Below are 20,272 nucleotides of genomic sequence, written 5' to 3' on the forward strand. Positions count from 1 at the left end.
ATGCTAATCTGGTGCGAGAACAACCACAAGGAAAGAAAAAGATAAGTAATTAGTGTAAGAATAACACCAGGAAAGAAGTGGTAGGTATAATCAATGCAGGAACCAAAGAAACAGGAGACGAGAGAAGAGAGGTTTCTGAGCATAGGGGCTGAGGTTGGAGACCCTCAGTGCTGGATGTCAAGTGTCATCATGGGAAGAAGTGATTTCTGCAAAAACCCTGAGAAAGAGCTGAAGAACCATGTGCCCCCAAGGAGAGGAGCCAGGAGGGGCGTCAGCATGAATGCTGGGGGCAGAGTAAGAGTCTTGAGTTTGCTGAGTTAAACCAGAGTCCTAGGAAATGCTGGCCACTAAAACCCACTTTCGTGGGACGTGGCAGTGCTCTGAGACAGCCGTCACCTGAGTGTGATGTAGCTGAAGACAAGGGAGGCCACATGTCTCCCCTTGTCATCTGAGTCAGCAAACATACCAAAAAGACATCCTCTGAGTGCTTTGAGACCCTCCCACAGGTCAGCTCATCAGTGCCTTGCCAATGAAAGAGCATAATTTCCTGAAGCAGCCTCTTAGCTTGCACCATTGACTGTGGAGGTGGAGGGAGGAATGTCCTTAGCTCCTTTCTTAAATAATGCACTTGTGTGACTGCTAATGTGCCCAGTCAAACAATATGTCTTTTTCTCTTTTTTCTTCTTCTTTTTTTTTTTTCTCCTTTTTGAGCTGTACCCATTGCATATGGAGGATCCCAGGCTAGGGGTCGAATCAGAGATACAGCTGCCAGCCTACTCCACAGTCACAGCAACGCAGGAGCCCAGCCACATCTGCAACCTACTCCACAGCTCACGGCAACACCAGATCCTTAACCCACTGAGGAAAGCCAGGGATCGAACCTGCATCCTCATGGATATTGGTCGGGTTTGTTAACCACTGAGCCACAACAGGAATTCCCAAACAATAGTTCTTTTGAAGGTGGAGAACTCAGGATTGAGAAAACCAAATCAGAATTATCCCTTCCTCATCCTGTTTTTTTGTTTGTTTGTTTGTTTGTTTTCAGACAAAGCCCAAGGAGAACAATTATCAGAAGGGAAGAGTCTCTCTCTCTCTGTCTCTGTTTGTGTGTGTGTGAAGGAGAGAGACTGTCACCCATTAGATCTTGAGAACTTGGGTTCTGAAGCCAAAGTTTTGAGTCCTAGTTTTGCCACCCTCTCTCTTTGACTTTCAGCAAGTCAGTTAATTATTGTTTTCCATCTGATAAAAGCATGTAGTAATTCTGCTTACCTCTTGAGGTCTTCTGGCGGTTAAAGGGGGTAATGTGTGCAGTGCAGTTGCTGGTTATTTATCTCCTGATGTCGCTGTCACACTCTCTTCTCCGGTATCCAAAGCCCCTACCTGGGAATGTGGCTCAGATGCTATCAAAAAGGAACTTGGTCCTGTGACCTTCTGGCCTCTTCCACAAAGGGACATTTACACTCAGCTGTCTAGCGCATATTAAAATGCCTCTTGGGTGTACTCTTGGGTGTGCTGGAGAAAGTGCCAGCAGTAGTTTGGGAGAGCGGATTCTCCGTTCCTGCATGAAAGATGATAGGCTTGGGATGGTTTGGAAAGAAAAGCCCAAAGTTTCCCAACTGTGGAGCAGAAGGGGTGGAAAGAGCTGCCTGGATGGGGCCTGAAGATGAGGATTCTAGTTCCCTCTTTAAGGAAGCGAGGTGGTCATGGCAAAGCGAACATTTGGAATTATTCCCCAAGGTATGACGTCTCTTGAAACATGACTCCCCCAGGACTTCATTCAGAGCATAGTCAGAGTAATTGTTGACACTCAGTACATGCTGCTCCAGCTATGCCCTGTGGAAACACGATGGTTCTCAAGAGTAATTATTCTCAGAATTCTTCTCTAGAAGGAAAGGGGGATGAAAGCTTCCCAGAGTACATCTCTAGGGTCCAAGGTCTGGGCTGACCTATTCTGGCCTCTTTGTTGGAATGTGGGCCCCTATCTGATTCCACACAAAGTGGGCCCACCCCTCGGGAGCTTCAAAGCCTGGGGTACAGTCAAGTGCCTCATCTTGATTACAGCCTGCAGGGAAGTCTTTCTGGTGTTAACTGCGGAAAGTGAAAATAATTCTATTTCCTCTTTCCCTAGAATTCTACCTAGGAAGGTGTAGAAATTAATACACAAAACCCTCAATTAAGACAGCATCAAGAGGCCAGAAGGGGTATCCCTGTCACCCCATTGCAATAGCAGAGCCCACCAAGCAGACTTTCTCTTGGTACCTGGCAAAGGCTCAGCCAATGAGAGATAGTCACAGCTCAGCCAATGAGACGCCACCACTGAAATCTCACTTCCTCCAAAGGACTGTTTGTTTCCTATAGCCCTCTTAACTCCCCTCGCCCCTTCTTTAAAATCGTTCTCCTCTTCTTGCTGCCTGGGGCATCTGCACTGTGGCTTAACGAGTTTGCAGACTCAGAATCATAATTCGTTGTTGATCCTGAATAGCCTGCTTCCCTTTTGTTTCCTGGAGAAATAACTGGGGGTCTATTTGTTTTATGTCAACAAAGGTTAGAGTGAAAGTTAGACTTTCCTTTTCTAGCACGTTAATGGTAAGTCTCAATTTTCAGAGCTGGAAGAATCTTCCTCTGCTGCCCCCTTGGACCACGTCCTCCTGGGAGAGCACCATTTTAGAGAAGAAATACTCTCTCTGCTCCTATTTTCCCCAAACCTGTGGCCCAATGCCACATCACTGAACAATTTTCATGACTTCCTGGGAAACGAGAGGCATAAATGGAGCAAGAGAGCTGTGATTTGTTACTATCATTTTTTCCTTTTGGAATTGGAATTCTCTTCAGTGACACTTGGATCTTGGACTGAATGATAGTGAAGAGATTGGGCAACGAAAGGAAAGATCACGTCTCCTTCCTCCTTCAAAGTTCAATAACGTCTATGTGAGCCCATGTTTCCCACCTCTGTCCCATAGCTCACCTATTACCAGCACCAGTACTAGCCATGTCTTCTGCTAGTTCACAATTCCAGTTTACCTAGCTGTCTGTCTGTTATTTTATATCTCCTGTGTGCTGATATCTCCTGTCAGGTGAGGGGAATGCGTTGGGCATGAAGAGAACTGAGCTCAAATCCTCACGTGCCTCTTTCGATTGAAGCATGTGAAATATGTGACTTCACATTTTGGAGAGTTTATTTTCTCGTCTGGAAAAGAGGGTTACTATTGTCTGTTCTGCAGGGCTCTTTTGAACATTAAAAGCGATCGTAATGAATGTGATGCAGTAAAAGCACGTGAAGTACACACATGCGTATTTGATATGTAATGAAATACCGACTTTCTCTGAAACTGTGTGGCACATTTGGAACCTCCTTTCTAGTGCTCAGGACTTTCTTCCTTGTGTGGGCCATCGTTCCATTTTTTTCCGAAACAAGTGTTTGCCTGCCCACTCCACAGTGTTATGAGAGTACAGTAAAAACACACTGTGCTGTGTGCTTTGGTGGATAGAACACCGAGAGAGACACATAGCTTGACTCACAGGGACGTCAAGTCAGTATTGCCAGGTTCCTCCCATCCCTTACCAGAATCCTCATTCTCCACTCTGGCCCCCTTTCCCGAAATTTAGTCATTCGACAGACGTTCTTGGATGATTTCATCTTCTCCAAACTTTACTTATCACCTCCACTCTGATTCATGCTCTGTTAATTTTGCTGCCAAGTTTCATATCCTTATGGTTAAATACTCTCTTCCATGAGAGTGTACCACGGGAACTTTTAAAATCTGCCCAAGATGGAACTACTCTTTGTAAATTACCCTCTTCTCCGTTATCATCAATAAAGGTGTCATTTATTATCATAAAAATTACTACATTCTATTGTTTGTACGTCCACATTCTTTTACACTGAATCTCTTTGTCTATATTTTCACTCGCTAGATTTTTCTGATGTACCTAATTAAACTCCTGGTCTCACCAATCCCCTCTGTCTCTTACTGGTCTCTCTGTCCAATCCTTCATTAAAGAAAAACACGTGTTGTTGCTTCATAAAGAGCTCCTTATTTTTACCTATAGATATCTACCTGTGTGCCAACCTGTCATCACTATTTATCTATTCATAAGGGAAAATGTTGTAGGTTCCCATTGATCCACCACCCAACCTGAAAATCAGGACTTTGGGGATAATCCATATCAAATACATGCTACCCCATTTCCATCCCCCTGAGTCTTTCTTCTTCAATATCCTCTTGTCCTGAATCCTATGTTCATCTTTCTCTTGCTTTTTTTTTTGTCGTGCTTTATTTTTAATGTACTTTGGTCTCATCTATTTCTCTTCCCCAACATGTATTTTGTGGTTGTTTGTGGTTTATAATCTTATGAAAAAGTTGTCAATAATAATCTTTGGGAATTTACACATTTTCAGCTAATATTATTATGATAAGATCAACCAAATTGTAGCATAACTCTCTGGGACATTCAGGGAAATTAAAAAAAAAAAAGGATTTCTTTCCTGGGTGGAGTGACTGAGCTCAATTAGAAGGACATTCTACTGATAATACAAAAAGGGCTTCCAGGAGGACCCATGCCTACAACTACATCTGGGATACATTTGTGTTTCCATGTCCAATAGGAAAGATTCCTAAAAATAACATCAACCCCCAAAAAATAGGCAGAATTGTTGAGCATCCAAAGCCCCCTAGGAATGAATGTTTGCATCACTTCAGTGTGTGGGAACCAAGTAGAAGCGTCTTGGCAGCTCCTCTCAGACATCTGAGCTTCAGATGTGTGGTCATCCCTCTTCTGAATTCCTAGGTTCTGGTAACACCACCTTTACCCTTTTGTTCCTCCAGCCCTAGTGAAAGTAACTTCTTTTTGCAGTTAAAAACTTTTGGGTTACAGCAGCATTCATCTTTTTCTTGTTGTTGTTCTTTTTAGGGCCAAACTCATGTCATATGGAAGTTCCCAGGCTAGGGGTCCAACCTGGAGCTGGAGCTGCTGGCTTACACCACAGCTATAGCAACAAGGGATATGAGCTGCATTTGCGACTCATACCACAGCTCACGGCAACACTGAATCCTTAACTCTCTGTGCAAAGCCAGGGGTTGAACCCGCGTCCTCATGGATACTCGTCCAGTGTTACAACTGAGCCAACACAGGAACTCCAGCATTTATCTTTTAGCTTCTAAGCCACTTTCAGTGTACACCTATGTATCTGTGTATCTTCGTTAAAATTTCTGTTTCCTGAATGGTTCCAAAATGACTTGTAACATACTGGGGTGTGTGATGGGTGAGAAATAAAATCAAGTCTGTTCCTGTCTCATCATTATCAGATCACATTTATTCTCTTACATTCACTCCTTCTCCCTTCACCAATACTTATTGATTGCACCTCAATGACCAGCATTGGTAGAAGTTGAGTGAAGCATTAGGACAACTCTTGCCCTCAAGGTTTGCAAGCAAAGTAGGGGCGATATAAAAATCCCCCAAGTTGACATTCAGGTAGTGATTTATAGACTTCAAAGTATGAAGTACGATGATCCTCACCCTCTCTGACAGCAACAAGGCAGACAGTTTTTTCTTTCCATTATGTAAATAAAAACCATGGCTCAGACATTCTCAGCTTGACTCTGCCCGTCAGCAGCGTAGTTGGGACAGGAACCCAACAACTTTGCTGCCACTTTGCCAAAGGGAGAAGTGATGTGTATGAATTGATAATAGAATGTCTTCTAACTCATAAGGTTTTTTTTCGTGATTTATCTATTTTTTATTTTTTTGTCTGTTTTTTTTTTTTAGGTCTGCACACCCGCAGCATTTGGAGGTTCCCAGGCTAGGTGTCCAATCAGAGCTGTAGCTGCTGGCCTACACCACAGCCACAGCAACACTAGATCCAAGCCATGTCTGTGACGTACACCAGAGCTCATGGGCATGCAGGATCCTTAACGCACTGAGCGAGGCCAGGGATAGAACCTGCAACCTCATCATTCCTAGTCATATTTGTTTCCGCTGCACCATGATGGGAACTCCCTATTTTTCATGTTTTCAAGTTGTCTTGATGTAGAATTGATTTACCACATTGCGACAATTTCTGCTGTACAACAAAGTGATCCACTTATACATATACCCACATCCATTCCTTTTCAGGTTCGTTCCCCATATAGATTGTCACAGAATATTGGGCAGAGTTCCCTGTGCTATGTAGCAGGTCCCTGTTGGCCAGTCATTCCATATACCAGAGTGTGCACATGCCAATCCCAAACCCCCAGTCCACCCGCCGCCCCCACCCCACCTGTCCCCTTTGGTAACAGTAAATTTGTCTTTAAAATCTGTGAGTCTGTTTCTGGTCTACAACTAAGTTCATTTATATCCTTTTTAAGAGTCCACCTCTAAGTGATTTCCTGTGATGTTTCTCTTTCACTGACTAACTTCACTTAGTATGATAAGCTCTAGGTCCATCCATCTTGTTGCCAATGGCATGGTTCCACCCTGTTTAATGGCTAAGAAATATTCCATTACATGTGGGTACCACATCTCTATCCATTCCTCTCGTCAATGACTATTTGGGTTGCTTCCATGCCTTGACTATTGTAAATAGTGCTGCAGTGAACATAGGAGTGGATATGTCTTTTCCAATTATGGTTTTCTCTGGATAGATGCTAAGGAGTGGGATTGCTAGATCACATGCTAGTTCTATTTTCAGTTTTTTGAGAAACTTTCCCAGTGTTTTTAACTAGTTGTTGTACCAATTTACATTGCTGCAAATAGTGTAGGAGGGTTCCCTTTTCTCCACACGCTCCCTCTCCAGCATGTATTGTTTGTAGAATTTTTGAAGATGACCATTCTGGTGATGTAAGGTGGTACCTTATAGTAGTTTTGATTTGCATTTCTCTAACAATTAGTGGTGTTGAATATCTTTTCATGTGGGTTTTTTTTTTGTTTTGTTTTTGTTTTTGCCATTCATATGTCTTCGGTGAAATGTCTATTTAGGTCTTCTGCCTATTTAAAAAAATTTTTTTGTATATTGTGCTGCATGAGTTGTTTGCATCCAATTCACAAGATTTCTGAGAAGGTGAATTTAATGGTGTAAATAATAAGGTGGCTTCTTGGAGGGGGAGGACATTAGGGCTCGATATTGATGGTACTCTAATTGGTACCTGCAGTCTCTAATATGACCTCACATTGGTCATGAGGAGATTCTCTTGCTGAAGAGTTTCCCCAGAGCAGCCTTCATGTCTCTATTCCTCAGACTGTAGATGAAAGGATTTACCATCGGGGTCACGGCAGTGTACATCACAGTTATCATTGCATCCTTTGGGCTGTGACTCGTCAGAGGGCGGAAGTACATGCCCATGACTGTCCCATAATACAGAGAAACAACTGTGAGGTGGGACCCACAGGTGGAGAAGGCTTTGCGCACACCCTTGGTGGAGGGAACTCGTAACACCGTGGAAAAGACCCGAACATAAGAGATGACGATACATAGTAATGGCAAGGAGAAAACACCAGCCCCTAGGTACATCATCTTCACGTTGAAGTGGATGTCAGAACAGGACAGCTTGAGCAAAGAGGCAAGGTCACAGTAGAAGTTGGCCACTTCCTTGTTTGCACAGAAGGACAGACGAGCCGTGAGCAGGGTATGGGGGACAGCATTGGCATTTCCCATCACCCAAGACCCAACAAGTAGGAGGACACAAGCCCGTGGGCTCATGACTGTTGTGTAATGAAGTGGGCGGGTGATGGCCACGGCACGATCATATGCCATAGCAGCCAGGATGTAGCTATCTGTGTTAGCCAAGGCCAGCATGAAATACATCTGTGTTAGGCATCCCCCAAAGGAGATGGCTTTGGTACCTAAGAGATGGTTGGCGAGAGCCTTTGGGATGGTTAGAGAGGAGAAGATGATGTCGACAAAGGAGAGGTTGACCAGGAGAAAATACATGGGGTTGTGAAGGCGAACGTCACAGTGAATGGCCAGGATGATGAGCAGGTTTCCCATCAGTGTGATGGGGTAGATGAATAGGAGGAGGGTGAAGAAGAGGTTTTCCTGTTCCTTCTGACCACTAACTCCCAGGAGGATGAAATCCAGGTTGGAGGACTGGTTGCCTTCCCCCATGGATCTTTGAGCAGGAAGGGGAGAGGAATCCAGCATGAGTAGTGCAGTACTGTGTAGTATGATCTTCTTCAGCCACCATTTTTCATTCCTGTCGTTGCTGTATCAATCCGGGGTTTACTAAATCCTGAGGTAGGCAATACATTTGGGCTCAAAGTTCCTATAGGTCATGGGGAATAATCAACAGTTAGCTCTAGACACTCTTTCTAAGAAGTGAACAATCTTGAATCATAGGTGCCCATCCTACCCAACCCTAGCACCATCCCCCAGACACCTAGGGTATAATTATTTTACAAATAGTTAAAGTCTATATTTGACACACTAGAAGCTTTGTTAGACCTTGACACAAAGTCATATGTATGGGAAAGTACAATGTATTCATTCATTTATTCAAATACGGCAACGTCTACTCTCAAGGACCTTACAACTTCACAGAGAAGCTCGAATCACATGCTAATCTTATTAAATATGAAAAGGAAAGGACAGTAGTTTGGAGTCTTTGAGAAAAACTCCAGTGCAAGGGATAGTTAGCACAAGGAACACCCTGGACAATTAGAATTGTTCCACGGACAAAACTCAGAATGAACCCAGAGTCCAGAATGTTAACAGTTGTCCAGCCTGGTGTCAGAAGATTGCCAGTTATAGAGACCACTGAGGTTGGGTTATAGCAAAATGATATCAGTGAGTTTACTTGCTGGGTATCTCATTTTTTAGGTAAACAGTCACATTTGATAGGTTTCATCCACATTCCCAACTCTGAAATATATATAATCATGATATTTTTCTCTTTGATCTCACCTTATATTAGAAACAATATCTCCTACAGTTTCTCACCCAATTTCACTGTGGCTTCACTTACTGCCTAGTAGAATCTAAGGTCTATGTCTGTTGACTTGATCTCTTTTTCCTACATTTCCTCATTCGTCATCATGCAAACATATCTGACCAAGCCTCACACCCTGCACATCCAATCTAAGTAGATTACAACCTTTTGTGAGGAGGAGAACGATATCGTGTTTATTTATTATCTCTTCGAGAGGGATTATTTTGGAATATTATTCCTTATATGTATATGTGGGTATACACACACACACACACACACACACACACACACACACACACACAGAGTCAATTTTTCTTGATTTTTTCTTTGGGGGGGAGCTGCACCTGTGGCATATGGAGGCTCCCAGGCTAGGGGTTGAATCGGAGCTACAGCTGCTGGCCTGTACCACAGCCACAGCAACGAAGGTTCTGAGCCACGTCTGTGAATTACACCACAGCTCATAGCAATGCCAGATCCTTAACCCACTGAGCAAGGCAACGGATCAAACCTGCCACCTCATGGTTACCTGTTAGATTCATTTGTGCTGCGAATGGGAACTCCCAGTTCTTGAATTATATTCAGGTTTATTTTATGGGTTTCCCACATGTAGGATACTCATAGGCACACTCAGTTTATTCTCACCTCTATATCTGACCTTATTGACTCAGTTTCAAGTAATTTGTATATAAATGACCTATTTATTGTTTCAGTGCTTTAGTTTTGACTGCTGTTACTTTCTACATGAAATATTGTGATGCTTCCTTCACAATAATGGTTCCTACTCTTTGATCTATCTTGACGCATATTATTTGTGGCAGAGACTACTAGCTGCTCATGCAAATCCATATTGTTCTTTTCCTGTGCACTCATCTAGACTCCATTTGCCAACGTTCCATGCCCTGAGATGTTGTCATGTGACTGAATTCAGCCAATCCATCCTTGTGTTCCAGTTCTGGGCTTCCTCTGCCCTCTTTTCCAGGTCTTGTCAGCTGGATGCAAAAGGCTTGGAAGCTAAATGGAATGGTGGGGTCACGTGGTGGAATGAGCCTGTGTCCCATGTTTTCCACATCCAGGACAGCCACCACACACTACGAAGACACACTGGGACTGTTACACACAGGAGAAATAAACTTTTATTCTTTTTCAGGCATTACATATTTTGTCCTCTATATTACCGTAGTCCAGGATTTTCTAAGGAATTCACTAATTCTTGAGTAGAATTGACTCAAAATGTAATTCATTCCACCACCAATGTCTCCTGTAGTTTCTTAGGAATTATACCCAAGGCATAGGAAATGCAGGTAAAATTATTTTCCTTCAAAATATAATTTAGTTTTTCATCTCTACACCTAAATAAATTTGGTTTTCTCTCTTGACATGCCTTTCCCTATATTGCCACAGAATCATAATATGGCAGAAGTGAGATTGTTCCATAAACCTGGAGGGCTTAGAGACTCTGGTTAGCTCATCTGGTAAGGCAGTGAAAATTAAGAGGAGTGCTCTTGGGAACATGGTCAACTAAGCTGACAAAGACGGGCCACATTACGGCTAAAATATATAAACATTCTGAAGTTTGGCATTCCTGCTGTGGTACAATGGGTTAGAATCTCATTGCAGCGGCTTGGGTTACTGTGGAGGTGTGGGTTCGCTCCCTGGCCTGGGAACTTCCATATGCCATGGGTATGGCCATTAAAATTTTTTTCTAAGTTTATAAAGGCAAAATAAAAAAAATGCATATGCCCAAACATCAAAGAAAGAAGTGGGAATACCTCAATATGAGAAATTTTTAACAAGCTGAAAGAAATTGTTGTCAAGCAAAGCTGATGCTCTGGTGGCCCCTTGATGTTCACAACCAAGAATAAGGTCCTAATGGATGGAGTCTGGGGTGATAATGGCCCTTTTTTCCTGAGATGTGGACACAGATCTGCATCAAGTAGGGAGCTCGTCCTGAGTCCTCTGCCTAAAACACTCGAAGTGTTGCTTTATTTGTTAAAAGAACACTAGAAAATATTTTACCATAAAAGAAATGGATAGGAGTTCCCATCGTGGCTCGGTGAAAACAAATCTGGCCAAAATCCATGAGGATGCAGGTTCGATCTCTGACCTCTCTCAGTGGGTTGAGGGTCCGGCATTGCCGTGAGCTATGGTGTAGTTCACAGACGTGGCTTGGATCTGGCGTGGCTGTGGCTGTGGCCAGCAGCTGTAGGTCTGATTTGACTCCTAGCCTGGGAACCTCCATATGCCACAAGTGCAGCCCTAAAAAGACAAAAAAAAAAAAAAAAAAAAAAGAATAGAAAGAACAAAGTGGATAGAATTCACAGAGTTGTTTTCAAAGAAATTTCAAGAGACCCTCTAGATAAACTAAAAGATTTAGGCCAGTTAGTTGAATAGGAGTCAGTAGTTAAATATCAATACTGTCTAATACTTAAGCAACAATAAATTAGAAATTATAATTTAAAAAAAGGATCCCTGGGAGTTCCAGTCGTCGTGCAGTGGTTATCGAATCTGACTAGGAACCATGGGTTGCTTGCGAGTTTGATCCCTGGCCTTGCTCAGTAGGTTAAGGATCTGGCATTACCGTGAGCTGTGGTGTAGGTCACAGATGCAGCTCTGATCCTGTGTTGCTCTGCTGTGGTGCAGGCCGGCAGCAGCAGCACAGATTAGACCCCTAGCCTGGGAACCTCCACGTGCCGTGGGCATGGCCCTAGAAAAGACCAAAAGACAAATAAATAAGAATCCCCATTCCCAAGAGCAAGATAAATTTTAAGAAATATGGAAATAATTCTTTTTTAAAAAGTCCAGTCTGGTTGCAAAAATAACAATATTTTACTGAACAAAAAATAAATACCTAAAACCAGTTAGATAATATTATAGAAACATCAATTCACCTACAATTATTTTATGAATTCAATGCAATACTAGTCAAAATACCACATATTTCTTTAAAAGATGATACTCAGTAAACTGATCCAAAATTTCATGTAGGAGAATAAAGAACCAAGAAGATAGTGTTAGGATGAGAATAAGGAGGAAGGACCTGACTTGTCAGTTGTCATAATGATTCAAAGAGTGAAGTGGTCCTGGCAAGGGGGCAAGCAAATAGGTCTGTATAGCAGACTAGAGCGCTTAGAAACAGATCAAAGATTTATCAGAAATTCGTATATGACATGGATGGTTTAGTACTAGGCAGGAAAAGGATAGACTGTATGTTTAGTACAGAGTGCTAAGTCAGCTGGATTCCTCTATGTGAAAATAGAGGAAAATAATTTTAAAGGATGAATTGTGAAGACCAAAGTTCAGAAAACTTAGATGGAGATTATGTTTATGGTACCAGGCTTCCTCCACACTATTTCTCATCATGCAAACTGAATGAAATATCCAGGAGACTTTGAATGGGATGGTGGAGTTACCCATTCAAAGTCTCATGGTGGAATGAGCTTGTGTCCTCAGGAGAACCATCATCCACCAAGGATACCTGCTGTTACAGAAGAAAGAAACAAAATTTACCCTATTTAACCCCTTGTGCACGCTTTCTTTCTTTCTTTCTTTTTTTCTTTCTTTCTTTCTTTCTTTGTTTCTTTCTAAGGGCTGCACCCATGACACATGGAGGTTCCCAGGCTAAGGGTCGATTCCAAGCTGTAGCTGCTGGCCTATGCCATAGCCATAGCCACAGCCACGTCAGATCCAAGCCACATGCGACCTACACCATAGCTCATGGCAGCATTGGATCCTTAACCCACTGAGCAAGGCCAGGGACCGATCCTGCAACCTCATGGTTCCTATTCGGATTTGTTTCTGCTGAGCAATGGTGGGAACTCCTAAACCCTTGTGCACTTTGTCATTATTTGTTACTGTAGTCTGGACTATCACAAGCAATTCACTAATTTTTCTAAAAAGACCTCTACTCAATAATTGATTCAGTGTGTGATAGTCACTCACCAACTCCGAGTGTGTTTTATAGTACACATGGGAATTGTATGCTAGGCACAGGGAAAGCAGATAAAATTATATTTCCCTCAAATATGACACACTTTTTCACCTCTGTACCTAGATGAGTTTGATTTTCTCTCTTGAATGACTTTCCCTATGTCCACGTGAAATCATAATCTCTCAGAGTTGAGAGGGTTCAGTAAAACCAGAGGGTTCAGAGACTATGGTTAGCTCATATGGTAATGAAATATTTTAGAGGAGGGGCTTCTGGCAACACGGCAGCCTTAGCTAATGCCACCAGGTCCCATTCCAATTAAAACACATAGAAATTACAAATAAATGTGATAAGTAATTAAAAATGCATACCTAAACCTAAAAGAAAGAAATGGGACTATACAGGTATGAAAAACAAAAAGCACACTCAGAACAAGAACAGTAAACCAGAGCTGGTGCTGCGATGGACCCTTGGGGTTTCAAGTAGGAATTAGGTCCGAAGGCTGGGATCTGGGGTGTTAATGACCCATGGATAAAATGTGGCCACAAATCTGCATGAAGCAGGAAATTTGATTTGAATCCCACTGTAAAACAGTTAAAGCATGATCCTATTTATGAAAATAGCACCAAAAACTGGCCATATAAGATTTGGAAAGAACAAAATGGATAGAATTCATTGAAAATGTGATTGCTTTCAAAGAAAATCAAAGAGACTTTCTAGATAATTCAGAAGTTTGAGCATATACGTGTGGTATAAATTGATATTTAAAAAATCCATAATGTTCCTATATCAAGCAAAAATAAATTGCTTTTTAAAAAATACTCTCTAGGCATTCCCGATGTGGCGCAGTGCTTAACGAATCCAACTAGGAACCATGAGGCTGCGGGTTCCATCCCTGGCCTTGCTCAGTGGTTTAGGGATCCGGCGTTGCTGTGAGCTGTGGTGTAGGTTGCAGACATGGCTCGATCCTGCATTGCTGTGGCTGTGGCATAGGCTGGCAGCTACAGCTCCGATTTGACCCCTAGCCTGGGAACCTCCATGTGCCTCGGGAGTGGCCCAAGAAATGGCAAAAAGAAAAGAAAAAAAAATTACTCTCTATTCCCAGTGCCAGCAGACATTAGAAATCTAGAAGTACCCCTAACAAACCAGGTCCAAGACTGACTTTAAATATTGTAAAATCATCATTTCACAATACATGTAACTCAAATCGTTATGCCGTATACCTTAAACTTATGCAGTGCTGTAGGTCAACTCTATATCAATAAAACTAGAAAAAATGACTAAATTTTACTGTGTGGCAGAAAGAATACCTAGAAAATGTGGAGGTGAGCAATATTAATGGAGAACTCACTATTATAAAAATGTCAACTCTCCACCAGTCTATTAATCTAGGAAATCATTGTGATCCTAAATAAAACACCAGAAGTTTTTCCCAAGCATGGAACTTAGTAAGCTTAGTTAAATTCGTATGGGAGCATAAAGAGACAAGAAGAGCCAAGACAATTTGAGGAAATAGAAACATTGGAGAAAGAATCCAAGGTAGGAAGGGCCAGAGGAGGTCATTTGTATACTTAATAGTGCTGTTAAGGGGGAATGACTTCCTCTGGCCCTTCCTACCTTGGATTAGTACTGACACAGGAACTGACAATACATCTATGTAACATTCTGGAGAGCCTATAAACAAAATTCTATTACAAACAGAAATTTGAAATATCCATGTAAATGCATTTCTATTTGTTAGAAATTGGTACATGACGTGGGTAGGCTTCGAAATAGCTAGGGCACGGTTGGACTGGCTGTTTGGGACTCTTAGACACCAAAACATAAGAATAATACAGAAACATTTCTAATAAATGTAAAAAGCAAAACTTCAGAAGCTTTAGAAGAAAAGTGTTTATAGTATCAGGATAGAATATGATTTTTTTAACCAGGCACAGAATTTACAACACAGAAGCAAAAATGTAAAATTTGGCAACTTGAAAGCATGTGTGTGAAACAGAGGGTAAAGAAAGGGGAGAGACAAATCGTGGATTGGAAGAAGTATGTGCTGCTCACATAATCACATAACAAAGGCTTAGTATTCAGAGTACAGAAGCTTCCTACACACTAATAAGGAAAGACGAAAAATCCAGGAGGAAATAATAGGAAGCAGGCTTGAATAGCCAAGTCACAGAAGAAGGAACCAGTATGAACAGTAACCAACAGAAGAGATGTTCAACAAAATTAAAACAAAATTCAGTTAAAAATCCTGTATACATGTATGTGTAACTGGGTCACCATGCTGTACAGTAGGGAAAAAATAATGTATTGGGGAAATAAAAAAACCCTTTACCTCTGGAGCAGATATAAAGTCGGACAGTTGCAAATGTTAGGGAAGAAATGGAAATTTTTCTCCTATCATTAGGAGAACAGTTATCCCACATCTGGGTAAGCTGACAGTTCTTACATTCTACTTCGTGTTTGGCCCTAGAGGCCTCTAACACATGCATTCCAGAAGGATATATATTGTCATACAGAAAACTTAGAAACGAATAATCACTGTGGAGTTGTCTTATGATTGAATTCTGTACAATGATTAAAATGATTGTGAACATGGAATAATTTTTAAAAATCACAATGCGATGGAAAAATAGTTGCTATAAAACGTAGGGTGCATCACACAGTACAAGCAAATTTTAGCATATAAAATAATGCATGTCTATGCGGTAAAAGTTTATGTCCCGAATGGGAGTATATTACGCATTCTAGCATGGCTGTTGCCTCTGGGAGGATAGTGGGAAAAAGAAGATTTTGGATAGGCACCAGAAGAGTTTCAAGTGTATTATTTCTTAAGAAATGTGGAGCATATATTATCCTGTTAAATCTAGAGGAAGACTTCTTGGTACATTATTTTCTTTGTCTCTCTGACTTTTAACAACGTTAAAATAAAGAATTAAATTTAACATAAAGATTTCAAGGTCTGGAGATAACTGTGTACAGAATGTGGCAATGGGCCTGGGTGGGTCACGTCCATTGTCACTAAAGGGAGGAGATAGAGTCTTGTGTGTAAATGGGTTGAGGAAAGAAACCGGCATTTACACTAGGAAGAGTGGTCCTTGGGCAATATATGATGCTGGGAGAGAAGAAAAATGCAATGGAGAAGAGATTCAGGCTAGAGGAAGAAAAACTTAGTGGATGCAAATAGGCTTTGTTTAAGCTACTTTACTTCACACTGTTTTTGCTCATATTATTTAAGTGTCCATGCTCCTCCCAGCTCACTCATTTTGTGTATAACTGCTCTTTGATCCAAGGGTCATCTCCAGCCTCTAAGCTCTGTCTTGCATTTCACGTTGTCAGCCCAGTTTGGGTTCTCTCCTCTCGCACCCGCAGGCATCCAAGGCATTGCAGGCTTCCAGCAAAACCTCAACCCTGAGAAAATCTGTCCATGTTTTAATTTCCCTCTTCCTGCACAGCCAGGGCACGGTGGAGGAATCATACAAATGTAGGCTAGAAGTTATGATGATCAATTCCTTTTGGATCCTCAACACATTTTGATAAGCCTCACTCTCCCCCTTATCCATGGCAGTTCATCAAAATCTTTGCCATTCCCCTCAAATCCACCGTACCTCCCACACCAATACTCTCCGAGAAACCTAGGCATCACGTCCCTGTTCACTGAGAAACAAACCCACGAGAGAGAGAATCCTCCCTCAACATCTGCCCCAGGGCATCACTTCAATACACCTACTTCCATCCTGTTCTTTTCCTCCAAAACCTGAGAAGAGCAGTGTAGAGGCGTCCGTATATTCACACCCTTATTTGCTTCCATTTCCTCTGCGATAAAACTCCACCCCTCTTTCAGCTGTGGTATTTTCTGTCCCCACTTTCTACCTCAGCACCAGCGTTTCCATCATTAGCTAGTAAATATCGTAGATCTTTTGGTCATTCAATGAATGTTCCCCAATCTTTCAGCTCCTTCTGGTAATCGACACCTGTTAAATCTTATGAAATGATAAGAGAAGAATGCAAAAACATGTAGCACCAGAAAATGATGTGAGGTTGGTGTAATACTTGCAGAAGTGAAGAAAGAGAACCAGAGAGGAGAGGTTTCTGAGCAGAGGGCCTCGAGGATAGGAAGTGTGAGATATAGGGCATCATGATGAGGAGAGATGATTTCTCTAGAAACCCCGAAGAGAGAGGTGGGAAAAACCTATCCTTCCGAGAAGCGGAGCAGGAGGTGCATCAACGTACATGCTAGAGACAGGATGAGAGCCTCGCGTTTACGGGAGAGAAGCCAGGGGTCCCAGGCTGTGCCGGCCACTAACACAGCCTTCCTGGGAAGTGCTGGTGCTCTGCGATATCCGTTGCAGGAGTTGAGACAGTTTTTCAGGGACACAAGTACAGAAAGCCACCCTATGGCATGAAGGGAGCAGACAAGGCCACAAAATGTCCTCTGAGTGTTTCCAGATTCCCTCCCTGATAGTTGAAGCCATCCGTGCTTAGACAATAAAATAACATCATTTTGTACAGGGGCCTGTTAGCATGCACCACTGACTGTGGACGTGTAAGTTGGTTTGGTAGCTCCGCTCTAAGACAGTAGATTTGTGTAAGCTTGTGTACACACAGACACACACACAGACACACACACACACAGAGTTCAGGAATTAGAAAGAGCTCAGACCTGAGAAGACCAAATCAGAAGTACCCCTTTCTGATCCTATTTTCACGGACAAGAACCCGGATAACAACGTATCAGAAAAGAAGGGATTTTTTCTGTCTCTCTCTCGTCTCTTCCCTGCCTTTTGACTTTCTGATCTTAGAACCTTGCTTTCTGAATTCAGGCCAAGCTGGAGTCCTAGTTTTGCCAATCTCTGTGTGCGATCTCGGGTGATTCAGTTCACTATATTCCAGGTGATACCATGAGAATAATTCTACTTACCTCTTGGAAATTTTGTGAGGGTCAGAAAAGAGGATGCCTGTTGTGTTTGTTGCTGGCTATCTGTCTCTTGATGTGTCTGACATAGAGTCTGTTCCCCAACACATGCAGCTCCTACTGGGGAGTCCACGCAGATGCAGTCCAAAAGAGTCCTGGTTCTGTGGCCTTCATGCCTCTTCCATGAATGGGAAACTAAACAGCGTCTGATGTAGCATTTGTGAGCATGCCTTTTGGAGGGCAGGCGTGCTGGGAAAAGTGCTAGTCAACAGCCTAGAGAGCAAGTCTTTGGCTCTCTGTCCCTGAGGCAGGGGAGCCAGGACTGGGATGGTTTGCAAAGAAGAGTCCAAGTTTTCCCAGCGGTAGAGCAGAAAAGGCAAAAGAGTCTGTCCCAAACGGGGCTTCAAGTTGAGGACTCTAGCTTCCTGGAAGTAGAGTGTGTTTTAGCAGAGAAAACGAGGTGACTATTTCCCAGGTTATAAAGTCCTGAGGCATGACTCCTGCAGGTCCTTATATTCAGGCCAAAGTCAGAAAACTGGTGAGAGCTATAGCTGTGCCTGAGGAGACAGAGTAGCTCTCAAGAGTGATTGTGCCTAGAGTTCTCCTTGAAGGAAAGCTGGGCGAGATGGTTTCCCAGAGACTAGGCCTCCAGGGTCCATGTGCTGGGCGGAGCTATTCTATCTCATTTGTTAGAATGTGGGCCCTTCTCTGCTTCAGCACAAACTTGGAACCAACGCTTGGGAAGTGTTTCTGGTTTTAAGTGTGGCCAAGAATAATACTTGTGTTTTATCATCGTTCCTCTACCATTTGATAGAGGGGCGTCATGCTGGTCATTATATTTTACCTAGCATGCGGATGGTGGCTCTGCTCCATTTTCAGATTCTTAGAGCTAGAAAATACCTAAATGTTATCTAGTCGGCTTCATGTACCTGTCACCTTTATACGAACCCTGATTGATGGTCGTATGCTCTGCCTTAGCCCCTCTTGTGGCAGAGCGGTCACTAAGTTTCTGCAGAGGGCCATGGTGAGGCCTGTGGTTTCTGGCTGCGTACCCGTTCTGGCTCTGCCTCTTGTTGGTTGCAACTGACTTTGGATCGTTATTAAATGTACGTTGTATAACGAGAGTAACAATGTGGCAACAAGAACATCCTCATGAGGTTGTTATGAGGATCAAACGAACGAAAACCTGAAAAGTCTTTAAAATGAAGCCCAGCACATAGGTAGCAGTTAGTGAATGTCAACTGCTATTTTACTAATTCTGGCTTTATTCATCTAATTGTACAACTCTCCCAAATCCTTCATCCGAGGCTGCCCATTGTAGATGTTGAAAGGAGCTTTGTTTAATTACATTTCCTTTTAGACAAGTTTCAGGTTATACATCCTGGGTGCTCTGTTGTTCCTCGCCCCGTGTTTAGATCGTGTTTCAAAGTCCAGATCATGGGTTCTTGTGTATGGATAAAATGACTTCCCATGGTGTACTTTCTTCTTAGTAACCACATTTTGCTCTTGATGTCATTCTTGGAATTTATTGTTATTCCAAATTTTATTTACTGGTACCATTGGGGTCAAGGAATTGTGGAGTAATATATGAGAAATAGGAAGAGAGTATTTTAACCTCAAATGTTTACAACTCTTATCTAAGGCCAGTGATTACAGCTTCTTTAGCTTATCGAGGGATATATGACAATTCCTTTCCTCCCAAAAAGAAAAAATAATCTCTGAATGGAAAGAGAGGTTAAATTGAACTGCCTACTGGAATATTCCAATCATGGCTAAATCCCTTCTCCTTTAAAGACATTTCATTTTATTTTATTTTTTAAATTCATTTTTTTTGAAGTGTAGTTGACACAGTGTTATTTTCTGCTGTATAGCACAGTGGTTCAGTTATACATACATACATACATATAAATCTATCTAAGAATATTACATGTATCCATATTTTTTCCTCCCATTGTTGTGTTACGATGTATGTATCTAGACATAGTTCTCAATCTCATAGCTGCACAGCCGGATCTCACTGTAAATCCACTCCAAGAGCAATACTTTGCATCCATTAACCCCAAGCTCCTGATCCCTCTCACTCCCTCCCTCTCCCCCTGGGCAGCCACACGTCCATTCTCCAAGTCTATGATTTTCTATTCTGTGGAAATGTTCATTTGTGCTGTGTATTAGATTCCAATTATAAGTGATAGCATCTGGTATTTGTCTTTCTCTTTCTGACTTTTCACTCAGTATGAGAGTCTCTAGTTCCATCCATGTTTCTGCAAATGGCATTATTTTGTTCTTTTTATGGCTGAGTGGTATTCCATTGTGTATATATACACCACATCTTCCTAATCCAATCGTCTGTCGATGGACATTTGGTTGTTTCCATGTCTTGGCTATTGTGAATAGTGCTGCAATGAGCATGCAGGTGCATGTGTCTTTTTGAAGGAGAGTTTTGTCCGGATATATGCTCAAGAGTGGGATTGCTGGGTCATAGGGTAGTTCTATGAATAGATTTCTAAGGTACCGCCATAGTGTTCTCCA

General features: G+C 42.2%; 2 protein-coding genes across 3 annotated transcripts in view; one reads left to right on the forward strand and one right to left on the reverse strand.

The window, feature by feature from the left end:
- Nucleotides 1-20,272, forward strand: part of LOC100517239 (olfactory receptor 3A10) — a 179,489-nt gene that overhangs the window by 15,965 nt on the left and 143,252 nt on the right. Inside the window, exon 2 of one of the 2 annotated variants that reach the window (XR_014821597.1) lies at nt 2,605-2,688. The exons of the other annotated variant lie outside the window; for it this stretch is intronic. The gene's annotated coding sequence lies outside the window, so the exon portion shown is untranslated. Of the gene's footprint in view, nt 1-2,604; nt 2,689-20,272 lie in introns of those variants that run through there. 2 annotated transcript variants of the gene reach the window in all.
- Nucleotides 6,332-11,751, reverse strand: LOC146398345 (olfactory receptor 1A1-like). The gene is made up of 2 exons (XM_084983030.1): nt 11,140-11,751; nt 6,332-8,900 (listed from the first exon to the last, which is right to left on the reverse strand). Exon 2 carries the CDS (start codon nt 8,120-8,122, stop codon nt 7,157-7,159), a length of 966 nt encoding a protein of 321 aa, XP_084839156.1. The 5' UTR covers nt 8,123-8,900; nt 11,140-11,751; the 3' UTR covers nt 6,332-7,156.

The sequence above is a fragment of the Sus scrofa genome, chromosome 12, assembly GCF_054392235.1.
Source record: "Sus scrofa isolate SSC_HxYL_T2T_F1_AM1 chromosome 12, Sscrofa_HxYL_maternal_Yorkshire_Landrace_v2.0, whole genome shotgun sequence".
NCBI classification, from domain to species: Eukaryota; Metazoa; Chordata; class Mammalia; order Artiodactyla; family Suidae; genus Sus; species Sus scrofa.